Consider the following 21,145-nt stretch of genomic DNA (forward strand, 5'->3'; position numbering starts at 1 on the left):
GATACCGGACGAGTGTGCATCAGAAAGAGCGCAGCAAGTCCTCCAGGTCCAAACACTCCCATCATCACCACGACTCCCCTAGGGGTGAGCTGCCTCCTGCAGCGCATCAGCAGGGCGGCGCCCCGCAGGACAGGAAGCCCTCTCCAACTCCCTCTTATCCAAAACAACCGGACGACGCGGCTTACTTCTTCGAGCCCAGGGAGAGAGTCATCACCGGGTCGTCCTCGAGCCTCAGCTCGGACCCGCCTTCGACCAGCGCACCTGTCAAGTCCGCGAACAGCCGCACGTCCAAACGACGGAGCGCTCCGGCGTCTGAGCACGACTCCCGTCTCCATCCCATAGTGAAGTCAGTCTTTGGGCAGGTAAGGGGGCATGGAGAGGGAATTCAACTGTTATGAACGAATACGTTTGTTTGTTTGTTTGTTTGATTAGGTAAATGCACCAAAAAAAAAGAAGACCATTTAAACTATTTAAGATTTATTTCAAATACTGTATAAGAAGGTTTTAGGAGAGTTTTTCCTCAACAAAAAGAACATTTGAGAGAGGCAATGCAAAGAGACATCCCCCTCCACCGGGTGCAATTAGAGTCATAGGTGGTGAAAAAAAAGCAACTCAAAATAAGAGTTCAAGTCAAGAGTAGAAATCAATATGATAACACATACATAATCCAGACTTAATCTCAGTACAAGAGAAACCAGGTGTATTAATGTGTTTTACTTTCATGTCCATATTTTGAACAAAATAAAAGTTGGATAATCTATAGTCCTTTATTCTCAACTTTACTGTAGCCGTGGATGCTTATTAACAATGTATGATCTGCAGAGCTGATTGGTGGCAGCAGGTGGAGGTTCATAGGGGAGGTGCAGCTGGAAGCCATGGGTGACTGGACCGGTCAACAGTTGAGCAGTTTAAAAATGGATGCATGCATTCAGTCCAACTCAGGAATACATCAGTGCATGATGGGAAAGGGGGGGGGGGGTGGCTGCAGCCTGTGAAGCATCCCAATATGAATACAGACGCTTTCATGTGCCTGTCATCTGAGCAACAGCAGCGGGATCAACTTTCCCCTGAGTGGAAAACTTTTCAATGATGAGAGCTTGTCTCACACACACACACACACACACACACACACACACACACACACATGCACATAAACCATATACTGAGACTCTGGTGAGAGGGTCAACAGCAAATAAAGGTTCTTCCCTGCATCATGTTTACTAATACATCAGTTGTCTGCTCCTCCCTTGACTCCAACACATCGTGCAGTCGTATTGCAGCAGGCCGTCTATTCCCTCCCACCTTCTTCCTTGTTCCATTGAAATCCTTCTCTCTGCGATGATGACAAAAAAGCTCAAGAGGAGACAATTACCTCCCAAAACGCTAATGTGTTCCAGAAATAACTCCTCTCAATCCAGGCCAGAGCTTCAATCAGTCTCAGGGGTTCCAGTGAGCCGAAATAGCAACAGCGTGCTACATAAGAGCTGCTGGCATGAGTGGATACAGAAGTTTTGTCATTTCCATCAAATATGTATCTACAGTCTTATTTTACATTTGAATAGTTATGTTGGCAAACATAACTGCATATATGAGCTCTGAATGATTGTTGGTGAGTATAATGTGAATTGTAAATTAAACAAATAACAGGATTAACCAACAACTCATTTTAAAACCATCACATTGAACAGTTTAGTTACTCTGCGATGATGATAAACCATCACATTAGTTTTCTGTGATGTCACTGTGAAGGGAATCAGCTGTGCACATCAGATGTACGTGTGAGAATGAAAACCAATTGTTTTTATAATGCACCGGCTCAGCATCTTACCCAAGCTGTTCCATTTAGAGACCACGCACTCAAGATTACATGTCTTTGATGCTCCTCGTGGAGATGTGGCAGAGCATTGCATAATACGGAGGGAGATACACACTAGAAATGTCATGTTTTCTTACGTAACATCAAGATCTGCATAAACAAAACTAATTCACTGCCTGTGAAAAGAAATCTAAAAATAGCCCATCAAGACCTGCTTTTGAGATCCTGGAGGAGGGCGCACTGTTTTTTTGTTTTTTTGTTTGTCTTTGTAGAAATATTCAAATGCTTTAGCAAGCATGATACTTGACAGAGCACATTTGAGAAACTCACGAGCAAAAGAGCAGGTCTCCATGCTTCTCCAAGCTACCAATTAAATATCCAGTTTCATATTTATAAGATGAATGAATCAAGATTGTAAAAAAAAAAGGCATTAGTCAGGGCAAATGTTAGCTACTTGAATGTGATTTGCTGCTTGATATTTGCAGATAGGTTGTGGTATTTATTAGATAAAGCATATTTTTAATGCGACAATTCAAATATATAAAACAGGCAAGCACCAGAGACAACACAACTCTCATTATTTCTGCACACTCAACCTTTAAACTATCCAGGTTACACCGGACACTTTGACCAAGGAAAGAAGTGTTTTTTTGTTTCTATTTTAGGGGAGTCTAACAATCACCACATCCCTCAGCCATTGTGACCTTGTTCTAAAATATAACACCACTTGGAATCTGGAAATGCGATACAGACCTGTTATTGAAAGAGGTCTATTATCTACTGCTGAGAGATTTATTATGGAGGTGATTCATTTATTTTTAAATTAAATTTAGATGAAAGAATGTTTGTATTAACCAGCAGAGGGAGCAAGCACCGCTTGCTCCCTCTGCAATAGGTCTGAATTCAAAGAGTGTGTGAGTGAGAGGAATTAACTGTCCACTGTGTGTCACATCAGTGACACAGGAGAAGTGATAGGGAAGGGAAAGAAAGAGAAGGAAGTGAGGCAATTGGATAAATCAGGAGAAAGCACTGGCAGACCTGATGATTGTTATATGAGACAAAGTCCCATCAACTCTCACTTCCCTGCTCCCACCTGACAGCTCTGGAGACAATGTGAGGAAAGAGGAAAGGTCTTAAAACACAGATTAGCCATTCACTTCCTCGACTGATTTTCCTGTTAATCATCTTGCATTCACACTCACTGACGTTTCCTGTCTGTCGTTCCCTTTTCTCTTTTATCTTTACAAAATTTCTCTTCCTCTGTCATGGTCACACTGACCTTGATGACGTCTGTAAAAAGAGAGAGGAGGCAAGCTTGACAAGAAAAGACTAAATGAGTGGAATGAGGACGGGTGGAAATAAGAGGAAATAGATCATCATTTTCACCACAGCATATGCCTCCAGCATGTCTAGAGTAGGCTATTTTTAGACACAGATGATATTTTTATATCTGTGCTGGCAAAGAAGGAGGTAGAAAACTCACTCTTTGGTTAAATCCCTTTTTTGAGACGAGGATTAGGCAGTGAAATATAAAAGCCTGCGCATGAAGATGCTAAATATTCATGGAGACCTTGGGCTGAAAGGGGAAATCAGTGAGAGACAAGGAATGAGACAGAGGATGTGATAAATGAGTCAGAGGAGAAACAACAGAGGTTTAATTGACTAAATGAGACATGTATTGAGACAATATTTCCCCCATGCTGACGCAGTAGACACTTGACTAGACCAATTTCACATGAAGAACTATCTGAAATTACACTGAATTACTAGAATAAACTGCATGAAAACGGATGGTTTAAGCCATTCTCATGTATTAATTAACTGGAGGATAAAACTTGTCCAATGACGACAAGAATACGTGCACAAAAAACAAATCTCATGGTCACCCCATGTATCCCTTTGTCTTTGCATCAGAATAGACTGTGAAGGAAACTCAGTAGCTTCAGGGAAAGGATCGGTTTGACCGGGACATGGTTACATGTCATTTTACCGTGCAAATAAAATGTACAAAAAGATACAGAAGTTCTACATAGAAAATAGCAAAAGAACAATTGTCAAGCTGATGATGAACGCATGAGAGCTTGTTGTTACATCCATCCCGTCCTTCCCCATCCTCCATCCCTCAGCTCATTGAGCACACTGGAAGGCAGTGCATGAGACAGGATTATATGTGACTTCAAGATCTTCAGTGAAACGCAAAAGCTATTTTTTTGTTCTCTCTTGCAATGAGCCTCCTGTCTAGTTCACGCATTCATATTTTTCTTTTCATTGTGCATGTGCACAGTGAATGTTTTTCAAAAAATGTCTTTGAATCTGCATGTGATTCTAGATATTCCTCAGATATACAGTTGAATTTTCTCCTGAGACGCTTGTGAAACGCTGTCGGTTTGTAGTGTGAAAGTAGTTACGCAAAGTAAAGTGTGTGTGAGAAGGATACAGTGGAGAGAGAGGGGGGGGAATGGATCTCAGGCTCGTGCCCACTATGGTCTGACATTATGAGAGCTGACGGCCCCTGTGTCTGACGTCTGATGTGTTCTGAAGTTCACAATGAGCCTCCGGTGAGAGGCTGGGTGAATCATCCGCAAAACAACACAGAGCAGCCGCAGAGATATTGAATGGGAGCGAGATCTGAAGCGAATTCGGCGTGAATGTGTTCATTTAAATAGCAGCGAATAGACAAGGTTGAACGGGAGAGGGAAATAAGGATGTTTATTAGTATTACATATTATCCACCTCAGGAGTCAATACGGCTGGTAAAAACCTTTAATGAAGGTTTTATACTGCGTGTTGTGGTTTGTAGTTTTAGACGATGGTGGAAGAAGAACTCAGATCCTTAAAGTATAGCTTCCGCTCCAAAAATGTGTTTTGCTTATTGTTCCTTGTTCACTTGGATGTTTGACCTTCACTGATGCTAGCAGGCTGTTCTCACGTTCATCTCCTGATGGGAGAAAGATTGTCTCTGCTAAACTGAAGACGTTTCATTGCAACTTACACAAGTGTGATGCAGAAACCTGAAAATTATATTCAAACATTTTTACTCTCAATGGAGTTCTATCTCTTGTCTTTTCTTTAAAGTAAAAGTATCAATTCTACAATGTAAAAATACTCCAAGTATTATGAGCAAAATGTACTTAAAGTAAAGTTACTCATTATTAAGAATAGCTTATTGTGTTGTATCACTATTGTTACTAATGCATTAACATGGATACAATTTGAATGTTGTCAGTGGTAAAACTGCTGATAATTTTAACTGTTTTGACATGCCGTTTGGTACATTAATATAAAACTATTCATTATTCATAAGCTGTTCATATTTTTTATATGTAAAAAAAACTGAATAGCTGTAATATAAATTAGGTGGAGTGAAAAGTACAATGTTTCTTTCTGAAACGTCGTGGAAGTATAAATTAACATAAAATGTGAATACTAAAATACATAGAGTACAAGTACCTCTAATTAATACATCATTTCCTTTACATGGCTGTGGCTCAGAGGAAGAGCAGCTCGTCTTCCATCGGCTCCTCCAGTCCATGTCGATGTGTCCTTTGGCAAGACACTTAACTCCAAATTGCTCCCGATGGCTGTGCCTTCAGCGTACAAATGGGCGTGATTGCGTATGAGGTTTAATCCTCATGGGCAGGTGGCCCCTTGCATGAAAGCCCCTGCCATCAGTGTATGATTGTGTGTGAATGAGTGAATGCTGATAAATGTAATGTAAAACACTTTGAGTGGAAGACTAGAAAGGCCCTTTACAAATACAAGTCCATTTATCATTTACTGCTCACTAGTAGTGTCAGAGGTGTTTGATCTTTAGCTCATCACTCACTTTCTGAGTCCTGTGCAATAAGTGTGTGTGTGTGTGTGTGTGTGTGTGTGTGTGTTTGTGTGTGTGTGTGTGTGTGTGTGTGTGTGTGTGTGTGTGTGTGTGTGTGGATGAGAGAGGCTGAGAGAGAGCATTTATTTGCCTGACTGTGTGTGTTGGCATTTTCACGTGTTGGTTTGCATCCTTGGTGGTTCACAAACCATGTGTGATTTCTTGCACATTTTAGCTTTGATCTGTCCTTCAAGCTTAACATGACATTGTGATGCTTTGTGTGTGTGTGTGTGTGTGTGTGTGTGTGTGTGTGTGTGTGTGTGATAGAGAGAGGGGGATGGATGCTGGGGGATGAGTGGGTATAGAAATGTGGGTGTGTGGGGGGTGAATAGAGAGCGTGTGGGATATTTTTAGCTCCACAACCCCACATCCGTGTGTGTTTAATCGAGAATGTATGTGTGTGTACGTGCGTGTGTGCACGTTTGGATTAGTGTATCCAGCGCCTCGCTCAGGGGAAGGTGATATGCTTGTCCGAACGAGCTTCTTCTGTCACATTTGCATTGATGGATTGAAACTGTGGCGTGAGCGAGAAAATTGAAGAGAGTGAAGGTAAAAAAAAATGGCAAGAGACAGACCGATGGACCGAGAAAGAGAGGGAGAGAAAGAGAGGGAGAGAGAGAGTGTAGAGGGAGAGAGAGAGAGAGAGAGAGAGAGAGGGTAGAGAGGGGAGGGAGGAAAGACACTGTAGAAGAGAGGATGGAATGAATAAGCAATCTTGCTTTTTCTACTCCTGGCGCTTGCATCTCACTCTGATCACATGCATGCTTCCTCTCCCTCGCTTATCTTTGTTTTTTTCTGATCTGTCCTCTGTCCTTGTTTACATATTCCCTCTTTTGTTTCAGTGTCCCTCCCCTCATACCCTCCGGCGTCTTTGCCTGTAGGTCCTCCCGGTACACCCCTTCGTCCTCTCCCTCCTACCTCCTCTACCCCCTATGATACCTCTGCTCCTCTCCCTGCCTTTTTCCAAATGTCCTCTTATATTAGTCGATGACCCACTGAACTCTCTTTCCCTTTCTAATCACTCCTATTCCCATGCATGCCCGGAAACATATGCAAACACACATGCATACACTTACAGACAGCCACACTAACACGGTTAGAGAAAAAACATAAAACAAGAAGGATTTTTTTTTTGCAATGGGCAACTCTGTAAAGTCGCTTAAAATTTTCACCAAGAAGGTAAGGTCCGCTCTGCTGTGGTCTCCTTGAATCCTCTGATTGGTGCATGTTTGTCTCATGGTGTGTCCCCAACTTGACCAAAAGCTATTTGACTGAACCCTGTAGCGTCTGACTGGTTGTCCCTGTGTTTTGTGTTGAGTCCAAGCATAATGTATAATAAATAAAGTATAATGAAAGAGTTTTTCATTATTCTTCCACGTCTCATGCTTGTAGTTTCAGACACTTTTAGGAATTTACAGTCTTGATTATTGACAAGGACTTTGTTGAAAACTCATTTTGCATGTTTAGGGCAGCGCTAATAACTATTGCATTTTATATTATGTGTTTTTTGTGTTTTAGATACAAGTTCCTTCTCTTCTAATTAATGCATGTCTGTATTCCCTAGAAACCCATTTTAGCCTTTTAGACAAAAGTCAGAGGAGTTGGTTAGTGCTGCGTGTGCTCGACCTGATGGCTGAGGTGAATTTGGTGAATTTGGATCATGTCACCAAAGATTAGAGTCGGGTCAATTTGCACAGGGATGTGCACCTTACCAGTCAGCGGAAGATTTCTAAGCTGTTGAACCTGCACCTGCGGGATGTGACCCGTCAGTGGAAACGTTGCAAACAGGTGTGCTCTTTTAACGATGCCAGATTCTATTAGCTCAGATGTAACACTGGCATTGAGGCGTTTAGATGTCAACACCAGTGTGCAATTGAAGAACGAGGGAAGAGCATTCAGAGCCATTTTTCTAAAGGCTCAAGAAGATGACCTCCGTCTGTACGATACATCTTATCAGCTGTCCTCATCGTATCAGAGTATGCTTGGATAGACTCTCAGTGTCAGACAGTCCCACAAATAGGTTTTCTTAATATCTGCAGCTGCACATCCTTGAGAAAGCATGATATGACAAGCAATTGTTGATGCCATCTGTGCTAAATAGGATGGAATGGCTTTTTCCTTTTGGTTATATAACTGCAAGCGCGTGGCTTCATAGTACTTTTCTGGCACGATATATATCCACAGACCAACTCCATGCATCACTTGGTCAGATTACCCAGTGGGCATCCGTTCCTGTGGTTGGGATAGGAATGCATGAACTGGCATTAAGACAGGCATGGCAACAGATGGAGTGTGAAGGTCATTTGTAGAGCGTATTATACATTATTTATGTGCATGTAGTATATGTTTGCATATTCATGTCTTATGGTCACTGTAAAAGCATTTGTAGATGGTTAGCTTATGTCTGAGATTTAAAGCATCAGCAAAAATGGTCCCTTGGTAATTTGTTGCGACAGTGAGCTTTTAGCTGGATGTTCCTCTGAGTTGTATGTTACATGGTGGTAATTGAAGATTTGACCATCATTTTTATGTTTCATAAGTAAGAAAAGATGTTGCTGCTGACGTAGATAGTCCGACATCAGGCAGCTGCTCTCTCTGATTAAAATATTAGCCAGAGTAATGGTTGGTCTTTATTGAGAAGAGGCTTGTTTTGTCCACTGGCGAGCAGTGATTGCCCGTTTTTAATTAACCTGTAGCTTTCTCTGTAATTGGGAGAACACTTTCTGGCCCCTGGTTAGTCAGCTAATGGGTGATTATAATGAAATGACTGGCTGAACTTTTAGCCTCATCTTCTGGACAACACCATTATTCTGTAATGTGCACCAAAAAAAACATAAATTCAAATAACTATCCCAGTCTTGTTATAAATACACTGAGTCATCAATCCTTTGATTCCTCTACCTCCAGACTCTGTACTACCATATTACTACCAACACATTTAGACTGCGTCGTTAGTTAGAATCATAATGCTGTCAGTTAAATGTGTACTCATGCGGACCCTGTTGTTTCTTACCACCGACAAATTGGGTATTAGAGCAATATTCCAGTTTATTATAACGTTGGTCTTGTTTTTAATAACCTTTCAGTTATGATAATATTATTATTATCTCACCAGTCAGTGTTGAGATAGCGAGATGAGGCAAGAAACATGAGCAATAAGATAATCTTAACCACTTCATTTGGAGATAAAAACCTCAAGTTAGTGCACCTCAAAATTGCTAATCTGTGGATTTCTTTAAAACCTCTTCGATGACTGCTTCTTGCCCCGTCGGACTTTGTTGTGACGTTGCAATGACGTTGGTAAAATAAAAGATCATAACTGTGGTTGTGGCTGTAGCTTAGGGGATAGATAGGGTTGTCCTCTAATCACAAGGTTGGCACAACATGTGCAGGTGAAGAATAAAGAGTTGTTTTGTGAGGCTGTCAGTGAGACATATGCATTGTATTTTTGCGATGCAGTTAACGCCACCATGAGCATTACTTATGACACGTGATGCCCTCTGCGTCACAGTGCAGGATTGAGACCTGCAGGGCACACTCATGGATGGCATCAGTTGCTCTGGTCATGAAGTTACAACCTCTTCCCACTGACTGAGGTGCGTCTCTATGACTGACCTGACTCTACACCTCTCTAGGACTGCATGACTCTCGGTTGACAGACATATGTCTGTCACCCCCTTCACCCCCCCTCCTTGTTGACTCCCTGTTGACTCCATGCTGCCACAGTCTGAGTCACAGTCTCTACCCCTGTCTTTGCCCCTGCTCCCATGTCTGGCCCCCCGCCTCGGATGCTGCCCCAGGACCAAAAGAAGAACTACAAAGCAGTGCAGTCCTCTGAGGAGGGGGGATCTGGGGGGGCCTACCTTGAGCCGCTAGTGGCCCTGGCCCAGAACGGAGCCACTATGCACAACGTACTGGGGCCTGCGTGCATCTTTCTACGCAAGGGCTTCGCTGAGAGCCGGCAGGCTGTACGTAAGTCCAGACAATATCATGTGCATGCATGGCAAGAGATTAGCACACAACACAGTACATGCACAATAACAGAAACACGAGATGAATGAGTGTAGTAATCACCGCTCACTGCAACGTCAGCACTTACAGCATGTAAATAAACACAGTGGAAATGAGAAGATGGCCTTTTTAGAATGTGAAATCTGTCCTCTTGATAGGAAGAATGCTGAATGCAAGGCTGTGCGTCTGTCTATGCGTATAGTTATGCATGAGGCTGGATTACTCATACACATTGGTGGACATTTGCATCAGGATGGAGTATTACTAAAGCCGGGTTATGGTGACGCATTACAATTTTCTCTCTTCGTCTAATTCCAGCAGTGCCAACAACGTGCGTTAAGGTCTCGCTATTAAAGAAAACAGAGATGTTGACTCCTCATTGTAGAGAACCGCTGTCCTACTGTTCCGATGACAAGCTCTCACATGGCTGTTCGTAATGAATGTAGGGGTTGAGATTGGGTCATGTTATTCAGTCAACCTCAATTTAAAAGGATTGTTGCTTTCCATTGTCTCTGCATCTCCATGCTGTATTTGATCCTTTTTTCTGCTATTATACTTCTATTCCAATTATTTTTAAACAGGCTGCCGTAGAGTGTAAAGAGTCTGCATGTTTTCTTCAGCAGGTGATCTCACTGATAAGCTCTTCCTCTCTAGCTGGAAGGAAACATGCAGACTATTGGTCACTGCTGCAGTTACTTATTTTGGTACAGCATCCTATTGTGTAAGGAATGCTGCGTAATGGCATAATTTTTGAAAATAGCAGCAGTGTTTGGATCCTGACCTTGCACTGTGATCTTTCACAGGACCGAGAGTTGAGGCCAGAAGAAATGGATGGTATGGCACATTTCAGGGACAACAAAACAGTGTTTTCTGTTTTTGTTTTGTTCACAATATTCTCAAGTCATTTGTACATCTCTATATGATTCAAACCCTGTCTTCCTCGTTCTCAGAGTTGCGTGAGGCGTTCAAGGAGTTCGACAAAGACAAAGATGGGTTTATCGGCTGTAAAGATTTGGGGAACTGCATGAGAACGATGGGCTACATGCCAACAGAGATGGAGCTAATAGAACTGAGCCAGCAGATCAACATGAATTGTAAGTAAAACTGTGCATGTGTGCATGTCTTTTAATCATTTCCCCCATTCCTCTGACAAACATTTAGAAGCAGTTGTGCATGTTATCACTGCCGGTGCTGATTCAGCATCACTCATCAGCAGAGTACAAATAAAACAACTTGTCTTGTAATTTTTTTGTCCGTAAGAATGCCCTGAAGGTTAATGCAGCTTCCTCTTTTTCAACCCGTCCAACAGTGGGAGGACATGTTGACTTTGAGGACTTTGTTGAACTAATGGGGCCCAAACTTCTGGCGGAAACAGCAGACATGATCGGGGTGAAGGAGCTGAGGGATGCGTTCAAGGAGGTGAGGAAAGACATGGAGAGTAAATAATAACAATAATCTTCAGGATGTTCTACTAGTGTTAGGTCATAAATTTTCATGTGTCCCTCTTTCTCTCATCATTCACAGTTTGACACTAATGGCGACGGCCAGATCAGCACAGCAGAACTTCGAGAGGCGATGAAAAAGCTTTTAGGACAACAGGTACAGAGCTGCAGGGAGAGTCTGTCCTCCTGTCGGTTGCTGCGCATCAATCATGCTGTCTGTCTGAATCTCGTCTGTTACTACTCGAGGATGTTGCTTGAGTTTCTGCCGTGGATGTTCACACCTTCCCCACAACCTGTTTTTTTTTTCCAGGTCGGACACAGAGACCTGGAGGACATCTTACGAGACATCGACCTCAACGGAGACGGGCATGTCGACTTTGAAGGTAAAGAGTCCTAAGCAGTGTGTGACGCCATACTTTTAATACAGCATTACACATTTCACTGAGTGCACAGCCTGGAAATCATACATGCTTACACCATATACCTTCTTGGTGTCTTTTGTATCATTCTGTCTCTCTCGCAAACACACACACATTTCAAAGTAAAAGCCCAACATGTGTGTTGATATTCCAATACCATGCTGGTGGTGAGGTGAGGGGATGAAGGCAGGTTGTTGCTGTCAGATTTTCTCCATACCCAGGGATTATTGCACCTCATAGATTACCCACGGAGAAAGATATGCACAGTCTGTCAGGGATGACAATATTAAAAAAGGACTGCTGTTTTCAGTTGCACAATTACACAATTTCACATTTCCCCTGCATTAATATCTGTTTCTTTAGCTGCTGGATGCTGCCCTATGTTCACCAGCTGGGTGCTAACTGATTCGGTCTGTTGTTTAGTGCGAGGCAGCGTACAGCGAGGTCTTTGATGAAAACAAAACAATGCTATCAGAGCGGTGAAAGTGAAGCATAACAGTTTAAAGTTGCAAGCTGTACAACCAGAATAATGAGCTAAAAGATGCTATGATTAGTTAATAATCATATTGATTATTGCAGCATTAAAATACACAATATATTTACTCACATGGAAATTGCCCTTCAGTAGCACAACATTTGTGGTGATCATAAACGTCCTTTTGGAAAGACGTTCCTATGTCATTGAAGATTTTCTACTAAAGCTCTGTAAAACACTTTGTCTTTTTCTTTAATTCCCAGAGTTTGTGCGGATGATGTCTCGATGAGTTCCTGGCAGAGAGTTGACATGTTAAAGCACAACATGGGTTCTCTGTTGGTGTGGGAGGATAAGGAGAGAGAGTCCAGTACAGAGTGCCGATGGATCTGGAACTTCTGAACTGTAAATGAACAAGAAAACACAAACATATCAACCCAGCCCTGAAACTGCCATGCTGAAGCACAAAGGCTGACGACTGCTGCCGAGAGCAACACTGTTGATTATATGCTGCTGCTGTTTCTTAGAACACACACAAAACCAACAGCTGCATTTCTGACTTTTACAAAATATGTTTTTTAAAAAAAAGAAGCATATTTTCCTTTCTTAATAACATTGTTAATGCTGATGTGGTTGTTGACTCAATGGGTTAAGGGTTTGCTCAAACACTATGTTGATAACTGTAGCAATTAAAAATTAATTTTCAACTAGCAGCGAAACAAATATAGCACATTCCTCTCTTAAGCTGAGGGCATCTTAAGCACACAAATGATATATGGCAAAATGGAATATATTTATGTCATCCTGTCAAAGCTGTGTTTGTGTTTTGTGCATACTGTTGTTTCTATCGTAACCTTACTGTAGGTTTATTATGTCCTGTAAGACTACCTTGGTTAAGGCAAGCCAATATTTGTTCTGTAATTATATGTAATGTAGCACTGATGCAGTTCCTCTTACTTTAATAACATAATGCCCATCATACTGTGAGATATATGTAATGTAAGACTCCTTCAACTGCAAACATTCCTGATGGAAAATCTCTCTACTTACAGTGAGTTGCTAATCTTGGATGCGATAGGCCTTTTGAATTACATATATGTTTTATTAATTCTGAATATTACTCAGAGTTACACAGAGTTTGAGAGATCATCTACTCACAAGCGTAGGTGATAGACATGCAAGAGCGTTAATTCTAGACATGAAAGAGAGATTATGTTAGTGCTTTCATTTTTATCAGAGAGCTTTGATAAATGTACTTGTTGTGAGTCTTCAGTCCTGAAGTGATTTTCACTTTGGTACAACTTTTACACTTTTAACTTCAATACCTCAAAATGAATTGAACAATCAACCTATTCCATAAACCGCCCCAAACATATCCTCTTTTACCTTCATTATCTATATTTGTAAAGAAGCAGCATTTGCTGCTTTATGAAAAAAGCCAAAGAAAGTTTACAAAAATATAATTTGAGTCTCATTCAGTGTAGTAAGTGTATGCAGTGCATTTTAGAAACATGATCCAATGGATTATATTTTCAAAATGGCTGCTTGAAATGTCCTTCCTGGTTCGTGGGGCAGCTAAATTATTGGTTGACTCTTCTTAAATGGACATGGGTTTATGCATGCTATAAAGTTGAGTTATTCTCCTAAAGGGAAATCTTACTTTGTGATTCTACTCATCTTAAATGTTTGAAACTATGCATGCAAGAAACAACTGACATTTGTAGCAGAATAAATACAAATAAAGATTTTTATTGGAACTTGAGCACAGAAGAATAGTGTGTGTTGTATGTATTAACAGTGTTGTGAGGACATTATTTGGTCCAGATGGCCACATTATGGGGACTCTTGTCGTTGTCCTCATGGACATTTATGGACAGTGTAGACCAACTCCTTAAAAGAAAACAAGTACTTTATTAATCCTTTTAGGGAAAATCCTTTTTTTCAGTCCCCTACATGAATAAACTCAACCCTCACATGACAATTTTTGGATTGATGTATAAAACTAGAAAAAGCATTTCCTTCAGAAAATGCGTTGGAATGCTAAAATCTGAAGTTTGAAGCTGAAATATATAAAACAATAGCTGAAAACAGCTGAAAATGGCTGAACAAAGCTGAAAACAGCTGAAAATACCAAAAAGGGAAACTGCTGAAAAGTGTCAAAGCACAAAAACATTTACCTGAATTGCTGACAATCCTTGTAGTGGAAATGTATAACAGGAAAAGATGGAAGCAAAACTCTATTATCTAAATAATCAAAGATATGAATCATAATACATACTACTTCTGACCTCTGACCTCGACTATTGATGAGTACTAAACGATGTTAATACACAGTCTTGGCGGATTGATTTGTGGGCCGTCCGCAGTGACAGCGGCACCACCTGACCACCGGTTGCCACGACGACTCTACACAACTCTACCGCAGTAGTTAGCGTTAGCATGCTACTAACAGCCCGTAGCTCCAGCATCGTGACAGAAAGCCATGCACTTCATCCCGGACTGTCCAGATGGAGAACTACCTGACCGTCTGTCGTCTCAATCCTCTTCCGGCACACGACGAGCGTTAGGACGGTAAGAGCTGAGAGCTAACACTGTCACAGCTTTATTTTTAACCGGGGGAAGCTCCCTCGTAAGCTAGCGTGTTACGAGCCAAACGTGTACTCAATCCCAAACACCGGCAGGGTAAGTTAATGTTAAATTAATATCAATGACGATGGTTGAGTTGAAGTGTTGTTGCTGGATTACGGTGGAGTTCACGCTACATGAAGACCGCTTAACTCTGAAACAGGTGCTTTACTGTGACGTTAATTACAAACCGAGTGTTTTGTGGTCCCATAAACCAGCCAGCTCACAGTTGAACTGAAGCTGTGGGAGAATAACTCAGACATAACTCAGGCAATGGCTGTCAACTTACATCAACAGTATTTGACTCATCGTTGAAAAGCTGCAATAACTGTTCTGCATGCTGTCACAAAATAATTAGTGAATCTGTAGAGGAAATCAATTACTTTGAAAAGAAAACCGTATTGCACTTAAACTGTCTCTTTCAATAATGCCCCTCAGTAACAGAAGATCCCCAACCAGTATTATTATTAAAATAGCCCTGGATTCTTGATGATATCGGTAATATGTTAATATCATAATAATGTATGACTAAAAACTATGTGGGTGAAAACCTAGCATAGATATTGGCCATCAGCAAAGTGTGATGTTCCTCAAAAGGTAATTTAGAGTCTATTACAATGTAGAACAAGTCACCCGAAAGGGAACATGGAGGATTATATTATGTTATATTATATGATGTTTGTATGTTTGTGCTGTATTTGGAGATGCATCCAATGATTCACTCCTGTTGTACATTCCAGGTTGGGCTTCAGACACCGAGGCTTCAAACGAACCAGGAAACTTGCCTTAAAGCTTTGGGTTTCGCCGTAGTGTGCAGCCTACTTGCTACTGCTACGCCTACTGTGTCTCTTCGGCTGCCGAGCAGCATGAATTGGTTTACATTTCCAGCTGACAACCTGCTGTGCCGGTGCCTCGGCATCTCCATCACGTGTCTCTGTGTCTGGTTGACTCTTCTGTTTGTCTTCATAATTGTGCCGACTGTACTTGGAGTCTCTTTTGGTCTCCGTAGACTCTACATGAGGACGCTTCTCAAGATCTTTGAGGTGAGCTTGGTGTCCGTGTAATGCACACTATTATTAGGAGAGTAGCAGACAAAATCAAAGTCCTTTGTAGTGATATGCTGTTGGTTTATTTATTGATTTTACATTGTACAACATTTTTAGAATACAAATATCCTACCTCTAAACTGCTGTGGTAATATATTAGAACTCTTTGAGATACTAGTAAAATACTTTTTGCATCGTTAATCTCACCGATTTCTTTTCTTTTTTTAAACCATTCCCTGTCGATGGGACCCCCGAGTTCTCTCAGCTCAGAGAAACTGTCAGAGGCACAGGCCTCGTTGCTGCCTCCCTTTCCTCAGGGACTTAGCTTCTGGGACAGACCCCAAGGGGGGAAAAGCTTTTCTCCATGGGATTACTATCTGGGGTAGTATAGATACTGCAGGGAGCTTAGACTCCTGGGATGAAGTGTATAATTTGAGTATGGTACAGAGAACACACGGTTGTTCCCCTCACAAGCTCAGCCGCTGTGGTCCTACAGTTTTGGGAGTTTTTAGGACTCCCCTTCGACACTCAGAATAATGGTGAACAAAAGTTGACAATTAGGGACATTTCTGTTGTCTGAGCAGAATTGCTGACTGTTTTACCCATTTCTGGAACGTTGTACTTCCGTTGAAGGCACCTGTTGTAAGGCAGTAGTCCCTTGTAGTTAGTTCTCAGAGCTCTGGATAAGGCCATGTTTGAGCCCTGGGAGCTGGTCAGTCAATCAAGATGTTGATTGACAGCAGGCTGTCTTGATTAATCTTAAACCTGTGGCTGTGCAGCCAAATATGACTTTCCTCCGAAGATCCCCTGTTTCTTTTCTCTCTGCTTTGTCAGGTCTCTGGCATTGTGTCTAGCAACAACAACACAAATCAGACCTACTAACTAGACTGTGGTTTCAACCCAGATAGCTTACTCAAGGAAGAATATGGAGCTGGTATTGCACTGCCTTTGTGTATGGTAAAATTCCAACTGTGACATTGCAGCATTACAGCAATTTTAGCTCACTGACGTGATATGCAGTGTTGCTATTTAGTCTGTACCGCCCACATGGTTCTTCTATCTTAATTTAGTTCTGGGTACCTCCTACAGGAAACAAGTGTGTGGTATTCACATAGGAAAACAGGAAGCTTTATGTCAGGTAGGCTGGCTTTAGTGGCCTATCTACATCTAAATCAGCCTTAGTATCTTGCAGAGCTTTGGTAGTGTCAATCATCGAAGCTTCATGCAACAGGTCTGGGAGTACTTTTTGTTGTTGTAGGAATGTGTGTATGTAGAGTACTGGGTCAAAACTGTGATCTATTTATGCTTGAGTAAGTTTGACAACAGGTTTTAAAATGAAACTGGAATGTGTTGAATGTGTCTGCGATTTCTTTGCATTGTTTTTCAGCTGCAAGCATCACAGGAAAAGATGTTCTGTGTTGCAGAGCTGTCACTCTGCAGTGCTTTTTACTACCAACTTCATTGCTGCTTGCCAGCAGTGGTTTCTCTTATGTTGCTGTACCTCAAACCTTACAGCGAACAACAACGTTTAGCAATCTTGTTTTCTGAACTAGTTATATCATTTTTTTTCCTTTTAAATTAGTGGGCAACCTCACAAATGGAGAAGGAAGCAAAGGAGAAGAATCAGCAACTCTATAAACCATATAGCAATGGTAAACAAGTAATATTTCGATATTCCTCAGTTATTAATGCTTAGTGTACTGTACCTGTATTATTTTGACCATTAACTCAAATGCATGTCTTTCTACTTTTCATTCTCATTGTAGGAATTATAGCCAAAGAACAACCATCGTCCTTGCAGCAGGAGATCCTGGAGCTCCGAGGTTCTGCCGGCGGTCTGCCCTCAGTACCGGAGTTTGAGATGGCGGACATCTTCTTCTTCAGCCGGAGAGGCTTGGAGAGCATCTTGGATGACGAGGTGACAAAGCGCTTTTCAGCCCAGGAACTGGAGAGCTGGAACTTGCTGACTAGAAGCAACTACAACTTCCATCATATCAGTATGAGACTCACTTTCCTGTGGGGCGTGGGAGTCCTCATCCGCTACGGCGTCCTGCTGCCTTTCAGGTCAGAGCCGCCACACGTAGGTTATGTTGCAGAGGCAGTAAGATTAATCTCATTTTACAAAAGCTGCAAAAGTGTGAACAACTGGTTTGATCCAGCTACATGTTCTTTTTTTCTGTAGGGTTACTCTGGCGGTCACTGGCATTAGTCTGCTTCTTGTCTTCACTACTTTGGTTGGCTTTTTACCAAATCGAAAGTAAGTGTCCCCCAATTCTCATAACAGTCCAAGCATGCACGTGAAGTCAGGTCCCTAAGCCAAGGGTAGAAAGATGATCATAATCGACATGACTGTCTCAGTATTTTGGCCCTTGAAGTATAGATCCTAAGGAGACTGCAATAATTACTGTGGCATTATGCTGTATGTCTTCAGGTTAAGGTTCTATCTATGTGAGAAGGTTCATCTGATGTGTTACCGCATCTGTGTGAGAGCTCTCACAGCAATCATCACCTATCATAACAGGTACAACATGTTGAATGGTGAATGAATTATAATTATCAGAACAGTAATATTCACAAATTCACAGCTTTTTGCTAATCTCTCCATTTCATAGAACATAATGGCAAGCGTTGAAGTGTGTATGATGTCTAGTTGCAAGTCACCATATTGTGCGTCTGTGTCTCAAACAAATTTGTTTAATTTCAGAGAGAACAAAGCAAAGACTGGCGGTATCTGTGTGTCTAATCACACAACGCCTATTGATGTCATTATCTTGGCCAATGATGGCTGTTACTCTATGGTAGAAACATTTGTGTGTCTTTCATTGTCTTTGTGAGTGTGTGTGTGTGTGTGCGTGTGTGTGCGTGTGTATTCGGTCTTCATAAGAATGAATGATTATGACAAATTACAGATGAGTAGAGGCAGTGTTTTTGTGTTGAACTTGAGCCTAACTGCTCCCTCAGGTTGGCCAGGTGCATGGAGGGTTGATGGGAATGATCCAGCAAGCCATGGCCAAATCCTCTCCTCATATCTGGTTTGAAAGATCAGAAGTCAAAGACCGACACCTAGTGGCCAAAAGGTAACGATGCATCTTCTCAGTGTTGGCATTGCTCTCATCTCCAGTGGCGTTATGGTCAGTCCCACAGCTGTGCAACCATTTCTCATTTAAGATGTTCAGCTCAGTGTGTTTTGATATATAGTACACAATAGATTTAGTTCACCCCTGTATATGTCTTTATGTGTCTTATCGTGAATCGATGTCAAGAAACTTAGTGCATATAGTTTAGATTAGATTGGTTTAAAATGTTGAAATATGAACTTGTGGTGAAAACATTTGATTGTGGCTTCGACATATGTATTACATTATGACTTAAAACACAAGGTACAACAGTTTTACACACACACGTGTTTGACTGGTCAGTCAAATAACAGGGTTGTGAGGAGATTCCATCAAACAGTTTCTGACACATCAGTATATATTTATGGCTGCCATCAAACAATACACTTGTCAGTGAGCATGGTCTAAAAAATATAACTCTACTCTTTTTACTTTAGTGATATTTCAACTTGAAATATACCGGGGTCTATGAATTTATATAATGATTTGGTTTTGGTTGTTGCTATAATAGTAGCAGTTTAGATTTGTCTAAACGTCATTTGTCTTTAACTCTAGAAGTGACGCTAGTAGTAGGATTATTTAGAATATATAGCTTTTCTATATAGATGAATATATAAAGAATATATATATTTTGACCATTTGCTTTGTCATTTTAGGCTAAGCGATCATGTTGCTGACAAAACGAAGCAGCCCATTCTGATCTTCCCTGAGGGTGTGTATGATGACATCATCCTGATAGGTACACCTGTAGAGTGGAGCACATAACATCTGTGGATGTTAAACATAACATTGTTTAGGGTCGATAAGAGCTCCACATGTGTCTTCCACAGGTACTTGCATCAACAACACATCAGTGATGATGTTTAAAAAGGGTATCTTTGAAATTGCCTGCACAGTCTATCCAGTTGCCATTAAGGTAGGAACTTATTTAGTCTTTTTCCTCCTTTCTACTCATGTTGCTCTTCCCTGGGCTTGATATGGCTTTGTGTCCGTCTTGCAGTATGATCCTCGGTTTGGGGATGCTTTCTGGAACAGCAGTAAGTTTGGCTTGGTGAGTTATCTGCTGAGGATGATGAGCAGTTGGGCCATGGTCTGCAGCGTTTGGTACCTGCCGCCTATGAACAGAGAGGTGAAACACCAACTCAACCTTTCTAAGAGATATGTTGGATTATGGAAATTAGTGATGCGATCATCTGTTGTTTATTCTGTTCAATGGAGTACTTTTCCCACCTTTTCTTACCCTGTTCTTTGCTATTGTCCTTGTGTAGGAAGGGGAGGATGCGGTGCAGTTTGCCAACAGAGTGAAAGCCGCCATAGCTGCACAAGGAGGATTAGTGGATCTCATTTGGTGAGTCATTAGCCAAGTTTCCATACAAATGCATTTCGAATGAAGTTTCAAGAAAATCAGCGAAAGGAAACACATGATTTATGTGCGTCTTCATCCTCTGATGTTATGTGAATATTAAACGTTGGTTCATTAAAATAAATGGAGAAACAAAATGGAGTAAACAGTCTTCATATCGTCACACAATTCATAGCATACATCCAAATACTGTTGAAGGCAGATGCTGGACCAATAGAAGACGACAATGAAAACATAAATGAGGGTCAGGTCCGCACACTGTACAGTTGTTCCCTTTTTAATATTGGCATATCCACAAATGCTCTTCTTCAGACTTATAGATCAGGTTTGATACCAGTTCCTTTTCTTTCCTGTGTGCTCTCAGGGATGGAGGTCTGAAACGAGAAAAAGTGAAAGACGCTTTTAAGGAAGAGCAGCAGAAACTTTACAGTAAAGTTCTTGTCGGTGGGCAGGAAGAGGACCAAAGTGACAACACACATTTCGAGGATAAAAATCAAGAAGAGGATAAAAGAATTCAGCTTCAACACATGGACAATGAGGACACACTAAATGTATGACGTTATAAATACAGACTTTTACATCTCATACTGGGAAATCTGGAATAATTTGTATTATTATTAATGATTGAAATGTGAATTAACAGAAGTAGAGCTTTACGCTGGTCACTTTGACCAGACTCTGAGTGATAGAAAAGTGTTTTTATAATTTGATATTTATGTTTTTAGTGGTGTAAAATCTATATTTATTCACATTGTTTTGTATGATGTGAAATTAGGAGACTGGTTACACTTACAGTACAGGAAGCTCAGACATTAAAAATGCTAATAGGTCAGTTTGTCTTTAAAGTAATTGTTCACAGACCAAAGTCCTTTAGTGACCTCACTTTTCCTGCCTCCTTTTTACTGCCACGTGAGCTTGTTGTTTATCACAATAAAACACTGACCCCTTTGTGAATAATTCA

At 41.2% G+C, this 21,145-nt stretch overlaps 2 protein-coding genes across 8 annotated transcripts; both read left to right on the plus strand.

The window, feature by feature from the left end:
- The first annotated feature begins 6,827 nt into the window (after positions 1 to 6,827).
- cabp1b (calcium binding protein 1b) lies at positions 6,828 to 12,579 on the plus strand. Of its 3 annotated transcripts, XM_034546990.1 has the most exons (8): positions 6,828 to 6,878; positions 9,491 to 9,658; positions 10,505 to 10,535; positions 10,652 to 10,795; positions 11,011 to 11,120; positions 11,226 to 11,300; positions 11,454 to 11,526; positions 12,301 to 12,579. In XM_034546990.1, exons 1-8 carry the CDS (start codon positions 6,828 to 6,830, stop codon positions 12,324 to 12,326), a joined length of 678 nt encoding a protein of 225 aa, XP_034402881.1. In that variant the 3' UTR covers positions 12,327 to 12,579. The 3 variants fall into 3 exon arrangements, with proteins under 3 accessions (XP_034402881.1, XP_034402882.1, XP_034402883.1); XM_034546991.1 differs by lacking the exon at positions 9,491 to 9,658 and having other exon boundaries at positions 6,828 to 6,869; XM_034546992.1 differs by lacking the exon at positions 6,828 to 6,878 and having other exon boundaries at positions 9,563 to 9,655.
- A 1,796-nt stretch (positions 12,580 to 14,375) lies between these two features.
- On the plus strand, positions 14,376 to 21,145 carry LOC117740259 (glycerol-3-phosphate acyltransferase 4-like). Of its 5 annotated transcripts, none has more exons than XM_034546529.1 (14): positions 14,376 to 14,605; positions 15,400 to 15,702; positions 17,288 to 17,357; positions 17,472 to 17,769; positions 17,888 to 17,962; positions 18,137 to 18,226; positions 18,410 to 18,503; positions 18,667 to 18,782; positions 19,478 to 19,560; positions 19,652 to 19,737; positions 19,822 to 19,950; positions 20,090 to 20,169; positions 20,360 to 20,428; positions 20,549 to 21,145. In XM_034546529.1, exons 2-13 carry the CDS (start codon positions 15,526 to 15,528, stop codon positions 20,412 to 20,414), a joined length of 1,353 nt encoding a protein of 450 aa, XP_034402420.1. In that variant the 5' UTR covers positions 14,376 to 14,605; positions 15,400 to 15,525; the 3' UTR covers positions 20,415 to 20,428; positions 20,549 to 21,145. The 5 variants fall into 5 exon arrangements, with proteins under 5 accessions (XP_034402420.1, XP_034402419.1, XP_034402421.1 ...); XM_034546530.1 differs by having other exon boundaries at positions 14,388 to 14,605; positions 19,478 to 19,533; positions 20,549 to 21,144; XM_034546528.1 differs by lacking the exon at positions 20,360 to 20,428 and having other exon boundaries at positions 19,478 to 19,533; positions 20,549 to 21,144.

Source organism: Cyclopterus lumpus, chromosome 12, assembly GCF_009769545.1.
Source record: "Cyclopterus lumpus isolate fCycLum1 chromosome 12, fCycLum1.pri, whole genome shotgun sequence".
NCBI lineage: Eukaryota > Metazoa > Chordata > Actinopteri > Perciformes > Cyclopteridae > Cyclopterus > Cyclopterus lumpus.

Coding starts and splice junctions, on each gene's coding strand:
- cabp1b (XM_034546990.1), top strand. CDS start 6,828: ATGGGCAACTCTGTAAAGTCGCTTAAAATTTTCACCAAGAAGGTAAGG. Junction 9,659..10,504: donor TCGCTGAGAGCCGGCAGGCT/GTACGTAAGTCC, acceptor GATCTTTCACAG/GACCGAGAGTTGAGGCCAGA. Junction 10,796..11,010: donor CCAGCAGATCAACATGAATT/GTAAGTAAAACT, acceptor CCCGTCCAACAG/TGGGAGGACATGTTGACTTT.
- LOC117740259 (XM_034546526.1), top strand. CDS start 15,526: ATGAATTGGTTTACATTTCCAGCTGACAACCTGCTGTGCCGGTGCCTC. Junction 18,504..18,666: donor ATGATGGCTGTTACTCTATG/GTAGAAACATTT, acceptor CTGCTCCCTCAG/GTTGGCCAGGTGCATGGAGG. Junction 19,561..19,651: donor TGATGACATCATCCTGATAG/GTACACCTGTAG, acceptor TGTCTTCCACAG/GTACTTGCATCAACAACACA.